General features: G+C 46.3%; 1 protein-coding gene across 20 annotated transcripts in view; it reads left to right on the top strand.

Annotated features, from left to right (window-relative positions):
- Positions 1-22,480, top strand: part of KALRN (kalirin RhoGEF kinase) — a 671,367-nt gene that overhangs the window by 227,183 nt on the left and 421,704 nt on the right. For all 20 annotated transcript variants that reach the window (XM_086675190.1, XM_086675188.1, XM_086675186.1 and 17 more), the window contains exons 4-5: positions 2,515-2,707; positions 3,126-3,638. In XM_086675190.1, coding sequence (XP_086531316.1) covers positions 2,515-2,707; positions 3,126-3,638 — 706 coding nt within the window. The remainder of the gene's footprint in view (positions 1-2,514; positions 2,708-3,125; positions 3,639-22,480) is intronic.

The raw sequence follows: 22,480 nt of genomic DNA, 5'->3' as shown, positions 1-22,480 counted from the left end.
CCCTCATTGCGTGTGCATGCACGCGTGCGCACACTCTCAAAATAAATAAACTTTAAAAAATTAAAGAAATAAAAAAAAATCAGTGGCCAGTGCTAATGAGACAGTAGTGGGGACGGGGGAGGGCTACTCTCATGCTCTGCTAGTGTGCACGGCAAAGTTGATTTGCCTTTCTGTAAAGAAATAATGAGAATGATTAAATAAGTTAGGATATAGGTATAAGATGGCCCATGTGTCATTAAATGTAATAGTTTTAAGACATTTTAGATATGAGGAAAAAACCTGTTGCAGTGAAAAATAGAACACTATATAGTGTGAAAACCTCATGCACAAAAAAGACTAGAAGGAAATAGACCAGAGTATTGTAACTTCTTATCGTGAGCTTCTCTTATATAGGTCTTTGACTATTTTAACTTTTCTATAAATTAGCAGGTGTTTCTCTTTTAATGGGAAAGAAATCCCATACATTAAGAAAAGTCACATTGCTTTCAGACAATAGGGCAGAGAGAATGTTTTATGGACGGCTCTGGCGACTTGTCGACTCAGTACGCGTCAAAGAAGAGGCAACTCCTTTCCTTTGGGATACACGCTTTGGGGAGAAATAAAAGACTCAGGCTTCCTCTCTTGTCGAGTCTAGTCATTTGTAGCAACAACTTGCCTGGGGAGTTTCCTGTCAAACTGGGAAGCCTAAGTGAGCTGCCTTATGCTTGAGACAGACACAAGGTCACAGGAGCTGTGGTCTCTTCACCAGTCTGTGACATTCTCAACGCTGGTTGAGATTTAAGAGGGGGCTTTGATTCCTTTTGTGGCCTAAATCCTCCAATTGTGGCCTTACCTCCAGTAGCTGTAAGTGATTAATAGGCGGTGTTACTCCTCTGTGGGTCACACAACAGGCACAGTGGTTTAAGCAAGTGCTATCTGGGTAATAGGAAATTAAGCAAAACACCCTAAAGCAATGCTACACCAGTATGTATATAAAAATGTGAATTGGGGCACCAGGGTGGCTCAGTTGGTTAAGTGTCCAACTTCACCTTAGGTCATGATGTCATGGTTTGTGAGTTCGAGCCCTGCATCGGGCTCTGTGCTGACAGCTCAGAGCCTGGGGCCTGCTTTGGATTCTGCATCTCCCTCTCTCTCTGCCCCTCCCCTGCTTGCACTCTGTCTCTCTCTCTCTCAAAAATAAATAAACATTAAAAATTTTTTTTAATGTGAACTAACCAAAATCTATTTTGAGTTATAAAATAGATACATACGTTAAGCAAACCAAGACGGATGGAAGGAAAGACCCCTAACTACCAAAACATAGAATTGCTTCCAAACTGACATGTTATAACTATTTTTGCTTTCATTTTTTTCTTTGATTTCTTAGGAGTTATACTTAAAGTCCAAGTGCTTAAATAAATTTTGCTACTTAATAAGTTATATAGCAACATCTTGATTCACTTAGCCTAATTACTTTTTGGTGTTCAAGATGGTCACTGTCACTTCATCTGGCCTTGATTTCAAGAGTAGTTTCCCCTCTTTTAACTTCCTGAAACATGTCTTTTTACATCCTGACTGGTGTAATGGAAGGACGTGAGACAACTGGACCACATCCCAACCAGCCCCACCCTTGGCCATCTAAGAGTAATCCGCATGACTCAGCAACATGATTTTTTAGAAGCCAATACACATTTTAAACTACAAGTAATACATTTTTTAATGTTTATTTTATTTATTTATTTTGAGAGAGACAGACAGACAGACAGAAAGGCATAGAGAGAGGAAGAGAGAGAATCCCAAGCAGGCTCCACACTGTCAGAGCAGAGCTCTATGCAGGGCTCAATCTCACAATTGTGTGATCATGACCTGAGCTGAAATCAAGAGTTGGACACTCAGCCAACTGAGTCACCCAGGTGCCTTTACAAGTAATACATTTTAAATACAGTGGTGGCAAATATATGTTATCAATGCTCTGTGTACCATTGCTAATCCACTGGTCAAATCAGCCTAGAGCCCACTGAGGAAAAAGATGTTTTGGCCCACTTTGAGTTCAGTGGTAAAGCATACCAGTGTCTGTATTGAGGTAGGCACAGGGAAGGTCAGAACCCGTACCAAAAGCTTTTCATGTCATGTTTAAGGACAGTAGGGTCCTTGTCTTTGAAGAGCTTGTATTCAAATGGGGAAATCATGATTCATGCCAGGAGCAAGAAAAGGAGACAAAAATTAAAAGAAAATCAAATACAACTCTGAACGCTTGCACATAAACATCCCAACAAGTACGACTGACTGTAGAGAGGGCTGAGTTACGTGCTAAGTGCTGGAAGAAGCCAGAATGCCCTAGGTCAGATGGGGTTAATCTAAAGGTTTTCTGAGGCAGTGCATTTTGAGTTGGGTTAGAAGGCAGCCAGGAAACATGGTGTGAAGCTGGAGGGGTCCAGGTGAAAAGGAAAGCAGCTTTCTGGATGCTTTCTGACTGCGTTCCCCAAAGTCTTAGCCACCCAGAGTGACCATGCCTGACCTCTGACCTCCCCACAGTGAGGACGTGTGCAAACGTGGCTTCACCGTCATCATCGACATGCGGGGCTCCAAGTGGGACCTCATCAAGCCCCTCCTCAAGACGCTACAGGAAGCCTTTCCAGCTGAGATCCATGTGGCCCTCATCATCAAACCCGACAACTTCTGGCAGAAACAGAAGACCAACTTTGGCAGCTCCAAATTCATCTTTGAGGTGAGCCAGACCTCTCTCTTAGCACCCCCTTTCCCTTCTCTTCTGCTACCCACACATTTCTCACTTCTACTTCTCCACTTACCCTACGATATGCAGGATGGCAGGGGCTGATATTTCAGGATTCGTCAGCTACTGTGGCCTTACCAGTAAGTCTTGGAAGGAATAAAAGCCCAAGAGATTGTCCCGGGCTGTCGGCCAGTCTGTTGAAACTGCTGACCCCGGCTGATTTGTGGCTCCTGACCCATGGGCTGCATGCTCTCCCACTCGCCCTTTCTGAGGCAGGCTGTGGTCATTAACGTGCGGATTTATGTCAAGCCTTTCCCCCTGACTTTCTGTCTTCTGCCTGGGGCTGCCCTGGGGTCTTCCCCCTGCGCACTCCACATCACTGAGTCCCCCTCTCTGTGTCTGCCCCTCTCAGACAAGCATGGTGTCCGTGGAGGGCCTCACAAAGCTGGTGGACCCCTCCCAGCTGACCGAGGAGTTTGATGGCTCCCTGGACTACAACCACGAAGAGTGGATCGAGCTGCGGCTCTCCCTGGAGGAGTTCTTCAACAGTGCTGTGCACCTGCTGTCACGCCTCGAGGACCTACAGGAGATGCTGGCCCGGAAGGAGTTCCCCGTGGACGTGGAAGGCTCACGGCGGCTCATCGACGAGCACACGCAGCTCAAGAAGAAGGTGCTGAAGGCCCCTGTGGAGGAGCTGGACCGGGAGGGGCAGCGGCTGCTGCAGTGTATCCGCTGCAGTGACGGCTTCTCAGGGCGCAACTGCATCCCGGGCAGCGCCGACTTCCAGAGCCTGGTGCCCAAGATCACCAGCCTCCTGGACAAGCTGCACTCCACCCGGCAGCACCTGCACCAGATGTGGCATGTGCGCAAGCTCAAGTTGGACCAGTGCTTCCAGCTACGGCTTTTTGAGCAGGATGCCGAGAAGGTAGGAGGGGAGCCGGCCAGACTGAAGTGGGGCTTGTGTGTATTGGGGGTTGCTGCTTAGCTTTTTAGGGGAACTTACAGAGGCTGCTGGTCCAACTTTCTGATTAATAATACTTTTGTGGAAAGCTTTAAAAATGTGCCTACTGGTTTGGGATGATTTATTTGGTCATTGATCACTGACTTTTTAAAAAGAGTGTTTATTTATTTATTTTTGACAGAGAGAGAGCGAGCGCACGAGTGAGCGGGGGGGGGGGGCAGAGAGAGAGGGAGAGAGAGAATCCCAAGCAGCCTCCACACTGTCAGCACAGAGTCCAATGCGGGGCTCGAAGTCACAAATCATGAGATCATGACCTGAGCAGAAACCAAGAGTCAGACACTTAACTGACTGAGCCACCCAGGCCCTGATTGTTGACTCTTTAAATCTCCCTTTATGTAGTGTTTATTATGTGCCAGATACTGTTGTAAGCACCATGTGTAAATTAACTTATTTTAATCATCTCAAGAGTTGTAAGGGGTAGGTATATGACGGTTATCCCATTTTATAGATGAAGAAATGGGAAGGCAAATAACTTGGCCAGACTGAGAAGTGTGATGTGATTGTGAAGTCCACACTTTTGCACTGTTGGATGCTGCCCCTCTCAGGACATGCAGTGAGTGGTTCAAGCCAGCTAAGCCACAAGAATAGCAATACTGTTACCAGTCACAATAACACGACTTAGTGATTATTGTCCTGCAGTGTCCTTTACCGTTGACAAAGCACTTTCACATACAGAGTCTTATTTAATCTGTGCAGCCCTTTGATCCTTTGAGGTGGGTGGTGGTGTTTCTGCTGATATACGGGAAACGGGTGCTCTTTGATCCTGGGGCTGTAATGGCAGACTTGACGTATGAATCCAGCTTTCTTCCGTTTGAAGTACAAGGTTCTTCCTTCCATACCACTGCTTTCTGGAGGATTTTCCTCAGCTGCTGTGTACTTTCTCAAGCAAGACCCCACTTTTCCAGCAGTGAATTTTCAAAGCTTTCCCCTTATCAGGGGACATGTGAGAAAGTGAAAAAGAAAAATATCATATAGTGCTTCTTTGCCAGGGATACAGAAGTATCTTCTCTAGATTCTCTCCAAGCTAAAGAAGAGAGTTTACTATTATATGCACTTTAAGAAGAGTGAAATAGGTTTTCCTCCTATCAGTGTTCTGGGGATAACTTCTATTCAAATGCATAATATCACTCTTAGGCATACCGTGACGTTGTGGTAACCTGTGAGTTTTATAGACAGCATCTGATGCAATGGTTTTGTGTCTTTTAAGATCCTATATTGAAAATGTCCTTATGTGTTTGTAAGTAATGAAATCGGGATATAAAACTATATATAATTATCCCAATTTATGTGAGAGTGCCAACATAGGTATAAATGGACAAAATTCATCACAGTGCTGATAGTTTTGATTTCAAGGGTTTATGGTTATGGTTGATTTAATTTCTGTATACTTCTTTTTTTATATAATTTTTTTCATTTTTATTTATTTTGGATAGAGAGAGAGGGAGAGAGACACAGAGTGTGAGCAGGGGAGGGGCAGAGAGAGAAGGAGACACAGAACCTGAAGCAGGCTCCAAGCTCTGGCCTGTCAGCACAGAGCCCGACGCAGGGCTTGAACCCATGAACTGTGAGATCATGACCTAAGCCAAAGTCAGATGCTCAGCTGGCTGAGCCACCCAGGAGCCCCTCTCTGTATAATTATTCTGTGCTTTCTAGTCTTTTATAGTTCATAATCAGATGAAAACCAATATGTGTAATTTTTAAAGATTGCACAGCCCCTTTCTACAAAAGGAATTTTGAATCTCATTTAAGCCAGTTTTGGGAAGAGATATGTAGGAGAGTTTCTTGCACAACCTTAGGAGCTGTGAGGTCTCCCTAGCCTTCCTGAGGGCTCCTTGCCCAGTGGCCCAGTGCCTGGTTCCAGCCCTGGCCTACTCCCCTCTAGGAAGGGCCCCTTGGACTACAGAGTCACTGTCACCACTCACCAAATGACGAGAGACACCAGGTCAGAAGCCAGATGCTCTGTGAAGCCAGAGGCAGGTACTTTGGCTCTTGTAACCAATAGTGGAAAGATCTGGACATCTCCTTTTTACTTGCAGTCTCTTCTGCTCTGGGGCAAGGAATCTGCTTTACAGCCTGGCCTGGGTGCCTGTTTCAGCGAGCCAGGGTCATAAGGGGAGACGGAGGACTCAGGTCTGCCGAGAAGTGTTTTGTTTTAGGCACTTCCCTGCACCCGTGAAGCTCAAGGATATGGGAAGCCTGCATAGGGCACAGATAGCGCCTGTCTCACAAACAAAACACACAAAACAAAATACCTTAACCTCAGAAGTCCCCAGGTAGGGAAGGCTGACCTTCTAGAGTCAGCCAAGCACCAGTCAGCCAGGCAGTAATTTCGGCCACACATGTATCTTCTCAATTCATGCTTGATTCTTTCTCTAACCCAGAGTGTGATTTTCTCAAGATCACACTCTTGGTTAGACAGAGCTAGTATTTGGTCTGTCTCCAAAGCCCAACCTAACTTTTAACCCAATAGCCCTGCTATCTCTCACTCCCAGGACCTGCCTCTTGCTACCACTGAACACTGCCTGTTAGCCCCTTAGCCATCTGGCCCATGCCCTGATGATTCTGGGGACGACCTCAAATCCCACCTTCAAAGGCACACTCAACAGCAGGTGCTTTTAACCTTTCTGTGCTATGGACCTCTTTGTTCTGGGGAAGCCTGTGGACCCTTCTCAGAGTAACATTTGTAAATGTACAAAATAATATATATGTACATGTACACACACATATGTGTATATACACACACATATATGCATACATATCATACATATATATAATATATGTATATGTATGTATCACACACACACACATATGGCCTTGAAAAATAATTATTGAAGTACAGTTATTACATTTTTTTAAAATAGCCATAACTTGAATACTTCTTTAGGAACATTGTTAAATAACAAGTTCTATTTGAAGTCTTCTACCTACCATAATTTTGAAGTAGTGATGAGCATAAGTGACATTTCAGGGCAAAACCTGATGTGATCTGAGTGTGTGTTTCTGTTGATGTCAGAGGCACAAGTATTGCTAACATTAATGTAGTTTGCTGCCTACATTCATAACGGAAAGGAATGCTATATTTCAGTTACATGTTAGTGACAATAAAGGCATATTTTTTTCCTATCCAAGTACACAAGCCCTGAGTTCTCTGCAGAGACTCTAAGTTAGGATCCATGTTCTGTGGTGTATTCATACCATAGAAAGAAGTATGTGTGTGTGGCATGTGTGTGGTGTGCTTGGTGTGTGTAGAGGGGGAGGGGAGACAATATAAAAAATGAAACATGGTCGGGGCGCCTGGGTGGCTCAGTCGGTTAAGCGTCCGACTTCAGCTCAGGTCACGATCTCGCGGTCTGTGAGTTCGAGCCCCGCGTCGGGCTCTGTGCTGATGGCTCAGAGCCTGGGGCCTGCTTCCGATTCTGTGTCTCCCTCTCTCTCTGCCCCTCCCCTGTTCATGATCTGTCTCTCTCTGTCTCAAAAATAAATAAACGTTAAAAAAAAAAAAAAAAAAAAAATGAAACATGGAGTGAAAGGAATGATGGGAAGAGGGCAGCTCAGGAATATTTTGATATTGAGTCAGTGGTGAAAATGTTGCTCAGGCTTGACCCAGCTGCCACAGAAAATGTGCTCAGTGTGGGGCAGGAGAGAAAACAGTCCTTTTAAGTTGCTTCAAATTTAATTTAAAATATCTGTGCAGAATCAAGTGCTCAGCCCTTGACTTATTTGGTGTTTTTGAAAGGGGATGAAGAGGGTGGTGGTTTGGGGTAAGGGTTGTCTGCGTGGATCCACATCTAAACAAGGGTGGGAGGAAATAGTTACTGCATGAGCCATGTCCTAGCCTCCCTTCTGGTGGGAGTCTTGTCGGAGGCCTGTAATTCCAGATCTGGGAAACTCTTAGCAAATCGAGGAGTCTGGTGATCACCCAGCTCCTACTTTTGTAAAGAGGTGAGTGCTGGGTCTGTCACCTCTGGCTCTGTGGGGTGACAGCTGTTTCCTAGGGCTTGAATAATACGTGGTACTCCCCATTTACCACCTGGTCTTGGGGAGTGAAGCCATTTCTCATCACTTTCCTCTGACCCCTGAAATGATCCTTCCTCATCTTGGGGGTGGTGAGGAGGGAGCCATTTTCTCTGCCAATTAAACACTTAGGGAGGAAGGACTGTGTTCCACGATAACTGGTAAAGTAGGCCGCTATTCATTTAATGAACTTCTGTGAGCAGTTGTCATGATCCCCAAACAAGGCACTTGGATAAAGATGAATAGGCTAGAATTTCTGTCCTGGAACAGCAAGCTGTCACAAACTGCTATTTATTATTACTTATGTCTGCTGTGTGCACCCCATGCCCTAGGCACAACCTCCATGATTGGGGATTTTTAGAGAAGAGGGAATATTGCAGCTCGGAAATGTTAGGAAAACCTTAATGAGCAATTTGTGGGAGGGCTGGGCAATTCCGAGGTGATACAAGTAGTGCACAATGCATCTTGTTGGAAGATGAGCAGCACTGCCTTGGTCCTGTGCTCTCTAGCCTGTAACTAATGGGCCTGTCCTCCACTGTGCTCACAGAACACAGGCGGGCTGTCCTCATTAGCCAGGTGCAGATTACGACTCTCTTCGCAGACCTGTCTCACAGCTGATTGCCCCCACAGCTGCAGTGGACCTTGTATGATGGAGGTGTCTGCCCTGCAGTCATATCCCATTACCAGAGAGAAGGGAGGGCTCTTCCCCAGTAGGGGGCGGTTTGTGGTATTAATGTCGTTAAGTAGCCTCATTCCATGCCCTCTTGCTCCTCAGTGGAGGATCCTTCCTAGCTGCTCCCCTCCCTTTCCTAGGTGCCTAGGGCACATCTTAGAATGGCAGAACTGGAAAAGACCTTGAGATCAGAAAGTCTACCTCCCACACACTGTGGGGAACCCAGCCTTGTCGTCATGATGGCAGCCATTGTGACCTCATGATGCCCACCAATGTACTGATGCCAGTGACATATATCAGAAACTACTGGAGCTGGGGCTCCTGGGTGGCTCAGTTGGTTAGGAGTATGACTTCGGCTCAGGTCATGATCTCATGGCTCATGGGTTTGAGTCCCGTATCGGGCTCTGTGCTGACAGCTCAGAGCCTGGAGCCTGCTTTGGATTCTGTGTCTCCCTCTCTCTCTGCCCCTCCCCCGCTTGTGCTCTGTCTCTCTTCCTCTCTCAAAAATGAATACAACCTTAAAAAAAAAAGATAAAGAAAATACTGGAGCTGCCGCACCATCCAACTTTCCAGTCTGTGGAAGGCCCACAATCTTCCAGTCTTTGCAGGAAACAAGAGCCTCAAAGGGTTCCAGTGTATAAGGGACTTAACTGATAGAGAAACCTTCATCTACTCCTCTTCTGAATAAAAACTGATGTCTACCCAGGAGGCCCATGCTCTAGTCTTGCCCAAAGCCATTCTAGAAAGGAGTATATTCCCACTACCTTGTGGGAGAATTCCCAAAAGAGGGAGGACTAAGCCACTCTGCAGGGCTTCCAGTACTGGAATTATGCTTATTATTGGTTTATGCAGCATAGTGTGTTTGTTTCATGGGTAAAACAATGCTTGGGACATGCTCAAGACCACAGTTGGAGTGGTATTTAGGTGCCCACCTCCTCTGTAACCCAGGCATCTGCTCAGACGAGACCTTTGCATTTGCTTTGATGAGACTGGCCTCAGTGGTCACCTGAGCCTACCCTCACGATGCTGCCTATGGGGAAGCTCCCTTTGCAGAACCTAATTCTAAGTACCTTCCTGCATCTTCATCCTTGCATGGTGGAATTCTGTTTGCATGCAAGGGTGCCGTCTGGGCTGAAATGGAGCTGTGTGAGTGGGAATTCAGATTGGTTCTGAGGTGCCACTTTGTCAGTTGGGAGACCTTACACACGTCTTTAATCTCTGACCACTAGTTATGCTCCCAACAAAACAAAGATGAAGAATTTGGGCTAACTCAGTTTCTTTTAACTTTTCTGCTTCTACACCACACTATTCTCACTACTAATACTCTCTCTTTGTGAAAGTGCCTTTCAATGGGAGAAGTGTGGTGGTGAGGCATGTGTGTGGCTGTCGTAGTGGTGGCATTGTGGTAGAGAACAGGTTTGTAAGGGAACATATCAGAATCTCCAAAGTAGTTTGAGAAAGACCCCCACCCACCTCAGTCAATAGTGCCTGTCATTCCTCTCTTCCTTTCAGACTTGCCGTACTAATGATATCTAAGCCTCTTTATAGCTCAGCAATTCTGTAAACATTTTTGCCTTTTTGTTATTCATTCTTCCCTATATATCTACAGTAGGATCTTCTCTCTTCAGAGTTATCACCTTGGCTGATGATGGAAAGTAAGTCTTTCTCAGCAACTAAAACCATCATCTGTCGAGTTCTGTTCTTGCTTTAAAAAAAAGGGGGGGGCCTGAGCTGCCTGGGCCTGTTATGAAAATCGAGTGGGGTGATGTGTGGAGGTTCCTGGCACCAGATTTCCCTTCCTTCTTCTTGTGGTGGTTCAGTCATGGCTTCCTCTTCAGTCACTGGGTGCCTGCCAAGACCACACAGAGTGTCATCCAAGCTATCTTCCCAATGGACTTGCTCCAGATAATTTTCGGTAATCCCTAAATGAAACAAAATTGAGGATTGAGTTGTGAGAGAAATTGGCAATTAGGATGTAGGTTCATAGGGGTCCCCAAAGATCGCTAGGTTGTGTGGTGCCCTGGCCCGAAGCACAGAGAGGAGCACCTAGGTCAAATGGGGGTCATATGTGATGGGTCCAGGTTTGGGAAGTTGCCACAGGAAAGGTCTCTTGGAAAACAGTCTGTCCCTGAAGCAGCCACAGAGGAAAGTGATTCTCCCAGGGGGATTGGATTGCCCCCTCCCCATGTACCTTATGTATCTGAGATACTTGTCACCTTCTGCTTTGCATTATAGCTAAAAGTGTATTTGTCTTATTCTCCTGCAAACTTGGGGCCAGAAACACTTCCTACAGTCCATCCAAGAAACACATCTATGTATTTTGATTTTCTTGGAGATCGGTGCAAAAAAAAAAAATAATGTTACTTTCATGTTACTATGAGAAAATATTTATGGGGCCCGCTGGGGGAAGGACATCGCAGCAGGCATCAGGGCACTGTGCTAAGGGTTACATGCTTATTGTGTTTTGCTGTTTGTATGTCTGTTAACCACATTAGCAATTTAGGACATCCCCAGGATGCCCTGTCACTGGGCAAAGTATCCACTGCTGTTTCCTGTCCTCTCCCTCCAAGGTATAAACATTTCTGATCATTCCCCAGGGCCCAAAGCAAGACCCAAAGTCTTATCCTGCCTGGAGCGATGAGAACCAGTAAGGCCACTTGTGGAGAAATTCCTCTGCCTCTCCTCCCTGCCAGACACTGGCTGTTTCTCTTTGCCACACGTCCAAGCCCCACACCTCTCAAGTCAGCAGCGAGCATGACTCCGTAGTCATTTGTCAAACTGAAGTGCCATTGTAGCAATTATAATACATAATATTTTTTTAAATGTCAGTTTTTAAAGTCTTCTCACACTCCTGACCTTAGAGGTTTTGTGGTCCAGCCCTTCCTTTTACATAAAAATCTTTGACCCAGAGTAGAGACCCACCCAAAGTCATCCAGTTGGTGGTTCATCATTTGGTCTCCCATCTGCTTTGTGTAGCAGGCCAGGCAGGCGTGAATATGGGCATCGTTTAGTGGGTGGGAGAGCTGAGGCTTGGTGAGGTTGGGAAGTATGCCTGGGAAAGAGTTGGGTGGGCAGTGTAAGAAGGTGGCCCTCTGCTCTGGGGCTGGGACTACTCCCCTCCTCCAACACACACACACACACACACACACACACACACACACACACACACACACACACACACGCTGACCTTGCCCTGCAGGGGAAGGGGTGCACGGGCCAGCTAGCAACCTAGGAGGTGGCTGCAGGGGCTGGGGAGGAATGGAGGATGGGGGTCCTCATCACTGCTCTAGTGAAAGGGAAGGCGCTGGACAGGTCTCCAGGGTACATGTGGCCAAGTCTCTGTGGTTCACTTGCCTGAGCCCTTCTTGTTGGGAGGATGGCTCCAAAAAGCTGCAATCTTGAGGCATCCAGAGGGCAAGGTCTTTACTTGGCAGTTTGTAATTTCCTGCTTTTTTTGGAGAAAAGCTTCATGCCCTCTTGTTCCTGCCCTCCCTCCTCCTACGGGAGCCTAAGCCACCACCCTCTGCACCCCCCACTGCCTGGGCTCAGGGTGAGGAAGTGTGTCCGTATCCTGCCCCAAGACAGGACACAGTGTCCTGTATTATTTCCAGCCTGCCGGTCCTGGGAATCTCTACTTACTTTTCTCATTTCCTCCTCTTGAACATTAGAAACATTAGAGTCCAAAAATAATCCAAGTCACAGTGTTCTGCAGAGTGCATGTGCAAGTGTTTTCTCTCAAAGCTGTTTTTCTCTTCCTTCCATCCTTTCTGCCTCTCCTGCATTTTCAGCCCCAGTGTATACAGAGGTCACAGATCTGCAGGAGGCCTGTGGGTGTGGAGAGCAGATTGGAGGCAGGACTGGGAGGAAGTCTAGGCACGGGGCGGAGGGGTGGAGCTCCCTCTCAGATCTCCCAAGGGGTGAGACCAGACAGCCATATGTAAATAGCCTGCATATGTGGCCTCTACTTATAAGTGGACCCTACAGAACTGTGGACCCCATAGTGGCCCCTTGGAATTGAGAACATGGACACTACGTTAAAAATGTTTCTGTCTGATTCTGTCTATAGCAATTTAGGTGAGCTAGAAACAGAAGGTCCTGATCAGAGACAGAAGTTGTGTGAGGCACAGGAAAGTAACTGAGAAACACTCACTGATTCACTCCCTTGTCAGCTGACATTACATGTCTACTATGTGCCAGGTCCTCTGCTAGGTCCTGGGGACCCTGTCTCCCACCCAAGCACTGGGTAGAGAAGCATAGGGAAAATCAGGTTCGGCATTGATGTGATTCCTGGTACCTTATGAGAAAAGGATGGCACAGAAATAATACCCACTCTGGTGGTTAGAGCCTGGTTCAGTATCTAGGTCTGTGTTGCTTTCTAGGCGGGAATTAGGGCTGGGGTGCCTAGAGTGTTTTTGGGAAGACAGTGGGTGGTAGCCCAAGGAATAAAGGTAACAGGTCAGCTCTGCCCCAGTAGGGGAAGTGGAAGGAATGTCTTAAGTACTGTTTTTGAAGAACAAAAATTCAGGTATAATTTGTTAAGTGAAAGAACAAACTGAGTCTCTACAGCAGGGACCAAAACACCTTCCTTCCCTTTTTCTTCTAGCCTACTTCCCTGCACCCCCTCCTTCCTTTCCCATCTGTGACCTTTCTCCCCCGTGCCCTCACACCCCTCCAGCCTGCACTCATGCCACTCTTTTTGCTTCCATTCTCTCTGAACCTGTTGCTTCTCTTCCCTTTTGTGGTCCTGCTTCCTTCTGTGGGTGGAGCTAAGGCAGAGCTCCGTGTGTGGTGCAGACCTCCTCTGGAGGGCAGAGAGAGCAAAGGCCAGAAGACCCAGCAACCCTTATAGAAAGAGCACTGGCTTTGCAGTCACAGAGACCTGGATTTGAATCCCAGCCCAGCCTCTTGCTAGCTGAATGGCTTTCTGTGGCCAGGTTACGCTGTGTGAGCTGTCTCTTTATCAGTAAAATGTAGATTTTAATAAACGCCTTAGGATTGGTAAAGAAAATGTATATACAGCATCTAACATGCCCAGAGCCCAGTAGGTGCTCGGCAGATGGCCAGTTTGTGGAGGTAGACTCAAGGTGGACCATGTGCATAGATGGGATCAGGAATGGAAGAGAGGCATGGGGAGGCCTGCTGGGGCCTGGGGAAGGAGGGCAGAGAGTATATCCTCATTCACAGCAAGGGCGCTGGAGCAGACAGTGGGCAGCATGCGACAGCAGAGTGTGTAGGCGAGGTAGGTACCTGGTGCGTGGAGAGACCAGGAAGGGGTCTTGAGGAGGAACTGGTCAGTGAATAATAGCTACTAGATCTACTGCTAGTAGAAAGGAAAGGAAGTGGAAGCATGTGACCAGGATGGCAAGATCTTAGAACACTGTTGCTGAAGGGAAGCCAATTAAATAACTGCCAAATATATTGTGCTGGGGCACACCACCAGCAGATGGGCTACGGTCAGGCCTTACCACGTTGGAGCAGGGGGCGCTGGCAAACAGTTAGCTGCTGCATAGAGAAAGTCCACCGAGGTGCCTATCCCGGCTATGTAAACAACGCAGATGGGGAAATGTTCAGCTGAACTTGGGGTGCAGAAAGAGGGAGGAGCATGAGCAAAGGCATGGCAGCCCCAAAGTACAGGGTGGGTTCTGGGAGCACCCCTTCCCAGAGAGGCTGGAGCTCAGGCTCTAGGACAGTGTCCCTGCAGCATGGCTCCCCAGGAGTTACAACTGGGGGTCCACTCCCCGAGGAACCAGGGGCCATGGGGAAAGCTGGAATTTGGTGAATAGTTCAGGCCCTGCCGGGATCATCTTAGAATGCTAGAATCTTTGAATCAGCAGGTCTAATCCTTTACTCAGGGCTTCTCTGACACATACCCTCTAGACTCTCTGCTGAGCATTTCCTGAGTGGAGGAAGCCACAGCTTTGTGAAGCAGCCTGTTTGTTTCATCATTACACACCACTGTTTGTTAGAAAGGCCTCCTGCCACCAGACCAGCATCTGTCTTTCTGGAGCTTCCACCTTGTGGTCTCAGCTCTGCTCTAGAACCCCCCAGAACTAGTTCCTTCTGTCTCCTGGACAGCAGCCCTCTGATGACTTGAAGACAATCCTCATGGACCTTCCCAGTCTTTTTTGCTCCAGGTGACCTCCCATCACTTCTTCTGGCCTATTTTCACTTGATATGGACTCTAAGCTCTTCAATGTGGCATTCCTGGGACTAGTTTTTCAAATGTGAAAAGGGATGGGGAGGGGTCTGCAGCTCTTGATCCCACTCCTACAAGTGAGAGAGATTTTGTGTGTGTGTTTTGGGGGGGGGGGTGCACTTGTTTCTTGTAGTTCAGGTTAGCCAGTCTGAAACTCCAAGGTATGCCCACCCAGAGAATTACATTCTCTCATTCAAACTGAATGAGGCACTGTCTCGTATATGAGTAGAAGATGATGTCTTTTCACACGTATGCATAGAGAGGCTTTTCTAGTATGGAAATATTGAGTTGACAGGATTCTGGTGCCCTGAGTTAGGTGTGTCCAGATCAGGGATGTTCATTCCTGTGTCCCCTGGCGTTCCCTGAGGTCATTCCTAAGCAGAGCCAAAGCTTTGTGGTCTTATCTTGGAGAGTCAGAAAACTCATGGTAAAACACCCAAAGGAACATTAATTCCCTTGGAGGAAACCTGCCTCTCCTGAAATCCCAGAAGGCTCTTCCCCATGTTCCCCATTTCACCAAGAAACCCCAGTCTCTTACTCTTTGGCTCACCTCCAGCCCTTCTCAGAGAGCCTTTTCTAGGACAAGAAAGTCCCTGCTATGGGGATGGTTGCTGATGTGGTGAGAGAAGACATGCCTTTTCTTGGTATAGAGAAAAAGGGATGTTTGGTTTTCTCCATGCAGATCAGGTAGACCAACTGGTCCTACCTTAGAGTGGTGCTTGTCTTGCCCTAGGAGGTTTCCCTGGGAAGCTGACCCTTGTCATGAGGTGTCAAGAGGAGGTGCAAACCGGAAGGGACTACAATGGGGAATGAGACTGGACTTGGGCATTTGGGCCACACCTTCAGGACATCCTTCTCTGTGCTTTGCACAGCCCTAACGTCTCCTGCCTCTATACCAACCTCCCTCCCACTCTGCCTATTGAAACCCTACCCTAGCTGAAGGTCTGCTCAAACACTGCTTTACTCATTCTTCCCTCTTGGAAGTGGTCTTTCTCTCCTCTGGGCATCTTCCTGTAGCCATTATCCATTCCCCTCAAACTTGACTATTCCAACCTGTATTGTGATTTTACTCTCAGAGGCCTCATTCCTCCCAATATATTGCAAATTCCTGGAGGTCAGGCCCGGTGTCTTAAGATACTTCTGTGTCCCCCTGAGGCACACAGTCAGTACCAAATCAAGAGTGGATTGTGGCACAGTCCATGCTCACTGGGCTGCCTGATGGAGCAAAACTTTTGTGAGCATTCTGAGCTGGCACAAGAGCACCACCTACTGCTGAGTGGTTTCAAAGGATGCCACTTAAAAACTGGGGTTTTAGTAACTTTCATCTTGCAGTGCAGAGAGAGATTGGGAGGCAGGATCGCCACTTCTGGTCTTTTTATACTAATCCAAGGGTGAGCAGATGAGGTGGCAGTGGGAGTGGAAAAGAGAGGGGCAAACTCTGGAGACACTCGAAAGGAAAGGAAGTGGGACCAGGTGACCTACTGGATGCTGGGGAGGAAAGGGAGCTAAGGTAATGACCAGGCCTTCACCTCACGACAGTAGGATTGGGGGCTGGGGGTGGAAAGAAATCCCAAAAACATTTTGGGAGAAGGATGGGTGACTAAATTAAATTTAAATTTCTTTGAAGGCACAGAAGCGTGACAGGAGTGGTGATCAGGCTGCTAAAAGCATTATGCCGTGAATGGTCCCATTACTACATTTCTGCCCTGCTCACAGGGACAAGGGCACTAACTGAACCCAGGAGTTCTCCGCAGGCCTCTGCATAAGATTGTTAAAGAAATGGAGGGTTTTCCTAGGAGACTCTTAAATACTGAGAACAAACTGAGGGTTGATGGGCGTTGAGGGAGAGGGGAAAGTGGCTGATGGGCATTGAGGAGGGCACCTTTTGGGATGAGCACTGGGTGTTGTATGGAAACTAGTTTGACAATAAATTATATTTAATATAAAAATAAATAAATACAGGGAAAAAAAGAAAGAAATGAAGGGTTTTGAGGAGTGATTAGGCTCTTCATTCCCTAAGTTCTTCCTGAGCATCTGCAGGGTGTGCTCTGCCCGGTGGGGTCTGGAAGCAGGAAGCATGACCAAGCCTCTCTTCCTAGATGTGCCTGAGCCTGGCTCCCGTGCTGCACCTTGCCTGCCCAGACCCCACTGCCGAAGCTGTGGGAAGAGGGCAAAGAGAAAAGGGGGAGTGCCAGGTTCCTTCCTCAGCTGGAGCTCAAGCCCGCCTAGCACACACCCCTGCAGCACAGCAGCCACCCTCTTCCCTCAGAGGGAGGGCCACCTCCTCCTTAGCCCATGTGGAATTTTTTCCCCAGATGTGCAAGTGATTGGCACAGCCGATTTTAGGATGCGTGGGAGGACTGGATGAGAACATCCAGCAGACGCTCCATTTTTGCAGTAACAATAATAGTTACCATTTACTGAGTGCATCCTGTATGCCAGGAACAAGCATTAGCTCATCTAAATTAACTTGCCAAGGGCCAGATCTCAGTTTATGTCTAAATTTAGCTTTGGGATAAAGTTGGGCACTCTTTTCTCAGCTTGGATTAAATAGAGTTTGACCTCTTCAATTCTACATTTTGGGAAGTAAGTGAAGCACATTTTCTCACTCGGTTGCTGAGAATATTTTATCAGCATCTGTGGTTCAGATGGAAGGAATTTGGCCACTCAGAGTCAATATCCCGGGGCTGCCTAGGCTGACTCCTGGCTTGGTTGGTCCTGTTTCTCCTCTGCTTGACTTGCTGGCTCCTGGATGACCGTTCCTTCCCCAGAAGGAGGGTACTGTGCATATTGCCAGTGCTGCAGGGAATTTGGTCCATCCAGGCAAACAGACTAGAAATGAAAAACACAAAAAAAACCCTTATTTAAAGTCTGAAAGCATTTACATTAATTGTGGACTTGGTGAGACTTTTCACTCCATCACTTAGCATGAGGAAGGCATGAGTGAGGACCATGGCCTTTTAAGGCCTAACGTGATCATGTGCTTCTCTAGGCTGAGCTACAGCTCATTTTCAAGGGCAGTGTGTGATTTGAGCAGGAAGTTTTGCAGCCTGAGTTTCTCTAATCAGAAAGCAACTACTTTTTGTGACTGCCAGCTTATCCTGCTAAACCCAGGGGAAATAGAACGGGATTAACATGCATTCAGCATCTATTATGTGTTATATTCTGTGCTGGGCACCTTTAATACATTATCTTTACCTCCTCCTTCATATTTGACCCAGACATTGAAGGGGTTGTAAGAACAAGGAGTGTGAGGGGAAAACAAGGAGGGAGTGGGCATGGAGAACCCTCAGTCGGTGAGAAGTCTGTAATGTGCTAATTGATTTTGTTCTGTGAGATCAGGACTGGCTCGGACTCCCCTTTGCAATGAGGTAAATCACTGTCTTATCTGGGGACCTCAGGGTAGACACCCAGTCAGGGTTAAAAACAGATTTGACCGTTTCGCTGCCCTTTACTGGTTCCCTGCTGCACACTGAATAAAGGCCAGTTTCTCTGCCTTTCAATCTTTGCCCCTCTGAGACCCAGCCCCTCCCTCATCTTTTGTCATCCTTTCTCACCACCTCTCACTTCTGGAACTCTGTGTACCTCCTCTCTATTCCATATTTTAAGCCTCCAGGCCTTTGCTCAAGTTATGTCATCTCATTAAGGTGTTTCCATCCACAGCTTCACCTGACCAAATCCTTTTGTCTTTCAAGTGTTGTTCAGCTGTTGCCACTCTCTGGAAGCCATTCATGTTTTTCCATACCTCTACCTCCGCCAAATGGGACCAATGCTCGTCTGTTGTCAGCTCCTGGTATATACTTTTCATAGTACTTTTCACACTTAAAGTTGACAGACTATTGATTACATTTGTCTCCCTCGCTAGCCTCTGACATTGCTGTTTATCATTAGTCTCTTATCCAATGTCCAGAATACAGTGAATACTCACTAAGTAAATAAAATATTGTGCTAAGCATCATGAGCATGTGACTGTATCAGGATGCTTTGGGCTACAAGAAACAGAAAACTGGAAACTCTGTTTCAGGTTCCATCTTTTAATTCATTTTGTCCCTTTCCTTCCTATTCTCTTTATGTTAATCATGATAATCTTGAAAATGTTACCTGCCAATTCATAGCCTGGTCATCTCTGAGTCTGTTTTCATTGCCTTTTGTTCTCTGCTTGTCAATCACTTTTCACTGTGTCCTCACATGGCTTGTAATTTTATACTGGATATTGCAGATGACACATTGTAGAGACTCTGGATTAGGTTATCTCCTTCTAACCTTTAAATTTCGTTCTGGGATGCAGTTAAATTACTAGCAGATCTTGATCCTATTGAGCCTTGGTTTAGGCTTTGCTATGACAGATCTACTTCCATCTTTTCATTAATCCGAGGGTAGAGCCCTTATTTTTAGGTTGTAGTTCCTACTCCTATATCCTGGTTCTTTCTGGGGACCCAACTCAGCGCCCAGAATGTTTACCAAAGTCTCTTCACACGGTTTGATTTAGACCTCTCAACATTTCCCCAGTACTGCATAACCTAAAATTTCTGTTCAGCTCTCAATATGTTCTACCTCCCGCAGCTATTCTCTGCTAGACTTTCTGGAGTCTTGCCTTGCAGGTGCACAGCTTAGGATTTGGCCAAAGACCTGAAGGATATTTTAATGAAGATTTTTAGGGCTCCTTCTCTTAGTTCCCTCTTCCCTAATATTCTATCACCAAAATTCCAACCACCTTACCAGCTCTGAACTCTGTTTTTTTTATACCCATCAAAACTGCTGCTCGCTACTCAGCTTGTAGTTCTCTGCTTCACAGAGGGCTTACATTATGTGCTTCTCTTCCTTCACGGGTCATTGGTCTATGTTGGTTGTTGGCTTGTGCTTTTAAATAGTTTATAGATGGTAGGGTTAAGTGTGATACCAGCTACCCTATAGTGGACAGATGATGAGTCTCCACATGCACCATTTAAATAAAAAATGCAAGTGCACCAGAATCATCTAGAGAGCTCCTACTAAATCAGAATCTTAAGAGCAAAGTTTAGGAAGCTATATTTTTTACAAAAACACTTCAGATAGTTCTGAATTAAGGCTAGGTTTGTGAACTCCTGCAGTAGATTCCAGAGCAGAGAGTTTGGAGAAAAGAAAAATCAGTATGGGTTCACTTGGTCAAAGAAGGCATGATGAGGAGATGACACTTTAATTGCATTTCAAAGGATGGGAATAATTTGGGTATTTGGGTGTGGAGCATTTCATAGGGGGAAAGATGTAGCACAAATATGGGGGTGGCAGTGAGCATGGTATGATGTATTTCCGTGGCAGTGAATAGCATATGGCTTGAAAGGATGCTTGGTATAGGACAGTAGTATGAAATAATAGGGAAAGGCAGATTTGGACCAGTTGAGGAGGGGGGGAGTGTCTTGAATGCCAGAACAAGGAGACTGGATTTTGTTTGTATTGTAGATGACAGCAGCAGTAATTATGTGAATGTGTGTGTGTGTGTGTGTGCGCGCACGTGTGTGTGCTCATGTGTGCATACACATGCGTGTTTTGACATGTCGAAAGCAGTATATTAGAGCAATGAACCTGGTAGGGGCAGATGGCTTGGTATAAGGGAGAAAATGGAGTCCAGGGAGACCAGTATGGAAGTGACTGTAGTAATACAGGCAGGAGGGGCTGTGTGGCAACTAGTAGCAGTAATGAAAAATAAAGGGCATATATCAGAGTTATTTGAGGGAAGGAAGAACAAATGGGATCTGGGAGATGGGGTGAAGATGTGGGAAGTCAGAAGAAGGTAATAGTTTTCATAGAAAAGACACAGTAATTGAAGATGCTGTCTTGGGATATTCATATTGAGTTGAGTCACTAGGAATAGTCTAAAATTTAAGTGTTTATTTGGGAGACAGTTTGGTAGTGATTTAAAAGCATGGACTTTGGAGTCATGCAGACCTAATGAGTCTTCAATATGCCATTTGAGTTTTCATTATGTGACTTCAGCCAAGTCATTAAATCTCTTTGAATCTGTTTCTTCAGCTACAAAAAAGGTGGTGATGATCCCGTAGCTCCCAGGGTTGAGGATTGAGACAGTGTTTATGCACAATGTTCATTGTGCAGAGCCTGGCATGTATTTATTCTTGTCAGTTATCTGGGAAGTTATGGTTAGAGGGCACGCCAGAACCAGGAAATTGTGTGGGATTTAGGTTTAGATGGACATGAGATTCTAAATTGATACTCATCAGTTACAAGCTGCGGGATCTTTGACAATTTGCTTCAACTCTTCACACTGAGTTTTCAGCATATTTAAGATGGATTGAACAATACTTTCTTCGTACCATTATTATAAGGACCGCATGAGGTCATCTATTGAAGTTCTTGGTGTGGAACCTCAAGCATAGCTTGGCACATGAAATAGGAAACACCACTCGTGTTGTTGAAGATGTGAGCTTAGATGGATGTTTAGGTGGGCAGAGCCTGGTGAATACAAGTCAGAGGGCTAAGTCTTGAGACCGTCTCAGTAAGGGTGTGAAGGACATGAAAGGAGGTCATGAAGGGGCAGTGAGAGAAGTGGGAGGCAAGTTTGGATAGATCAGTGTAGGACTGGACAATTGGTCAGTTTTCACAATGAGAGTGTTTCTATTGTTGGTTGTGTGGAGACGCGAGGTGTCAGGGAAGAGTGTGCGTGTAGACTTGCTGGTGCCTCAGGGAGAATTTTGCCTGGGGTGGAGGCCTGTGAAAGCAGGAGAGGAATCTGGGCACGTGGCCAGAGAGAGGGAGTTTCAGAAAGGCCCGCGCTGGATTGTGAGGTGAGACCAAAGGGAAGGAGGAGTGGCAGAACCAAGGGCTCAGAAAGGAGGAGATGGTTGGTTTTCACTGTGGATGCAGACTTACAGAAGTAGGACAGGTAGCCCCTGTTACAAGGAGTTAGGGAGGAAGTGGGTGGAGGGAAAATGGAGGCAACAGGGGCAGAATGTACTTCTAGAAGTTTGATGATAACAGGAAGGGTAGCCGGAATGAAGCTCTGAGCACATTGGAAGCGTCAACAACAGTGTTAAGAGCATCAGCACCTGGGTTTGAATCTCAGCTAACCTCTCTGTGCTTTAGCTTCCTAGTCTGTCAAATTGAAATGATAATATTGGGAGCTAATATTGGGGAGATAATTATGAGATGAAGAGGATTAAATGAGTTAACATGTAAGTGGTTAGAACAGTGCCTAGCACATAGGGAGCATTCAACAAATGTTAGATGCTGTTATTGTTACCACTATCATTACTCTGTCACCGAGAGAAATTGAGAATGGGAGCGCAAGATGGAGAAAGAAGGCAAGATGAGAAGAGGCACGGTACTGTTGTTCTTATAGTTTGGCTCTGAAATTTGGAGACAACACCTACCAGGGAGTCTCCTTGGACTCTACCGAACACTGACTGCAAGACCATCATGGGTCACATTTCGCACTGATCTACTCAAGATGATATAATATCGCAACCATGGCTTACCAACAGGACAGTCTTTGCAGCAGTCCAGCTCAGGTGCAAGAAGACAAGATTCACAGTGGGCAGCTACAGAAGATGTCTTGGCTTAAAAACTCCATGCCCCATGGGAGCCAGTAGCTCTTATAACATCATTGGCACAGCTTCCAGAGTCCCTGTAATGGGCGTGCCATTAACATGAGTTGTCAAACTCAGGGAAGCCCAGGTTATGGTGTCCCCATCGGGTATTTACAGTTCATTGATTGTCCTTCCAATCCAGATAGTTTACCAGTCATGGTGGGTATTCTTACCATAGGCAACATGTAACATGTTGTCACATACTGTCTTCACCTGTTTCCAGGGAAACAGAATTGGGATATTAAATGAAGGTCAGATTATCATGCAGAAGGGGAAAGATTTT

This window comes from Puma concolor, chromosome C2 (assembly GCF_028749965.1).
Source record: "Puma concolor isolate L17-30 chromosome C2, mPumCon1.1.hap2, whole genome shotgun sequence".
Taxonomy (NCBI): Eukaryota; Metazoa; Chordata; class Mammalia; order Carnivora; family Felidae; genus Puma; species Puma concolor.
The sequence above is the reverse complement of the archived record's forward strand: the minus strand, read 5'-3'. Positions and strand labels throughout refer to the sequence as shown.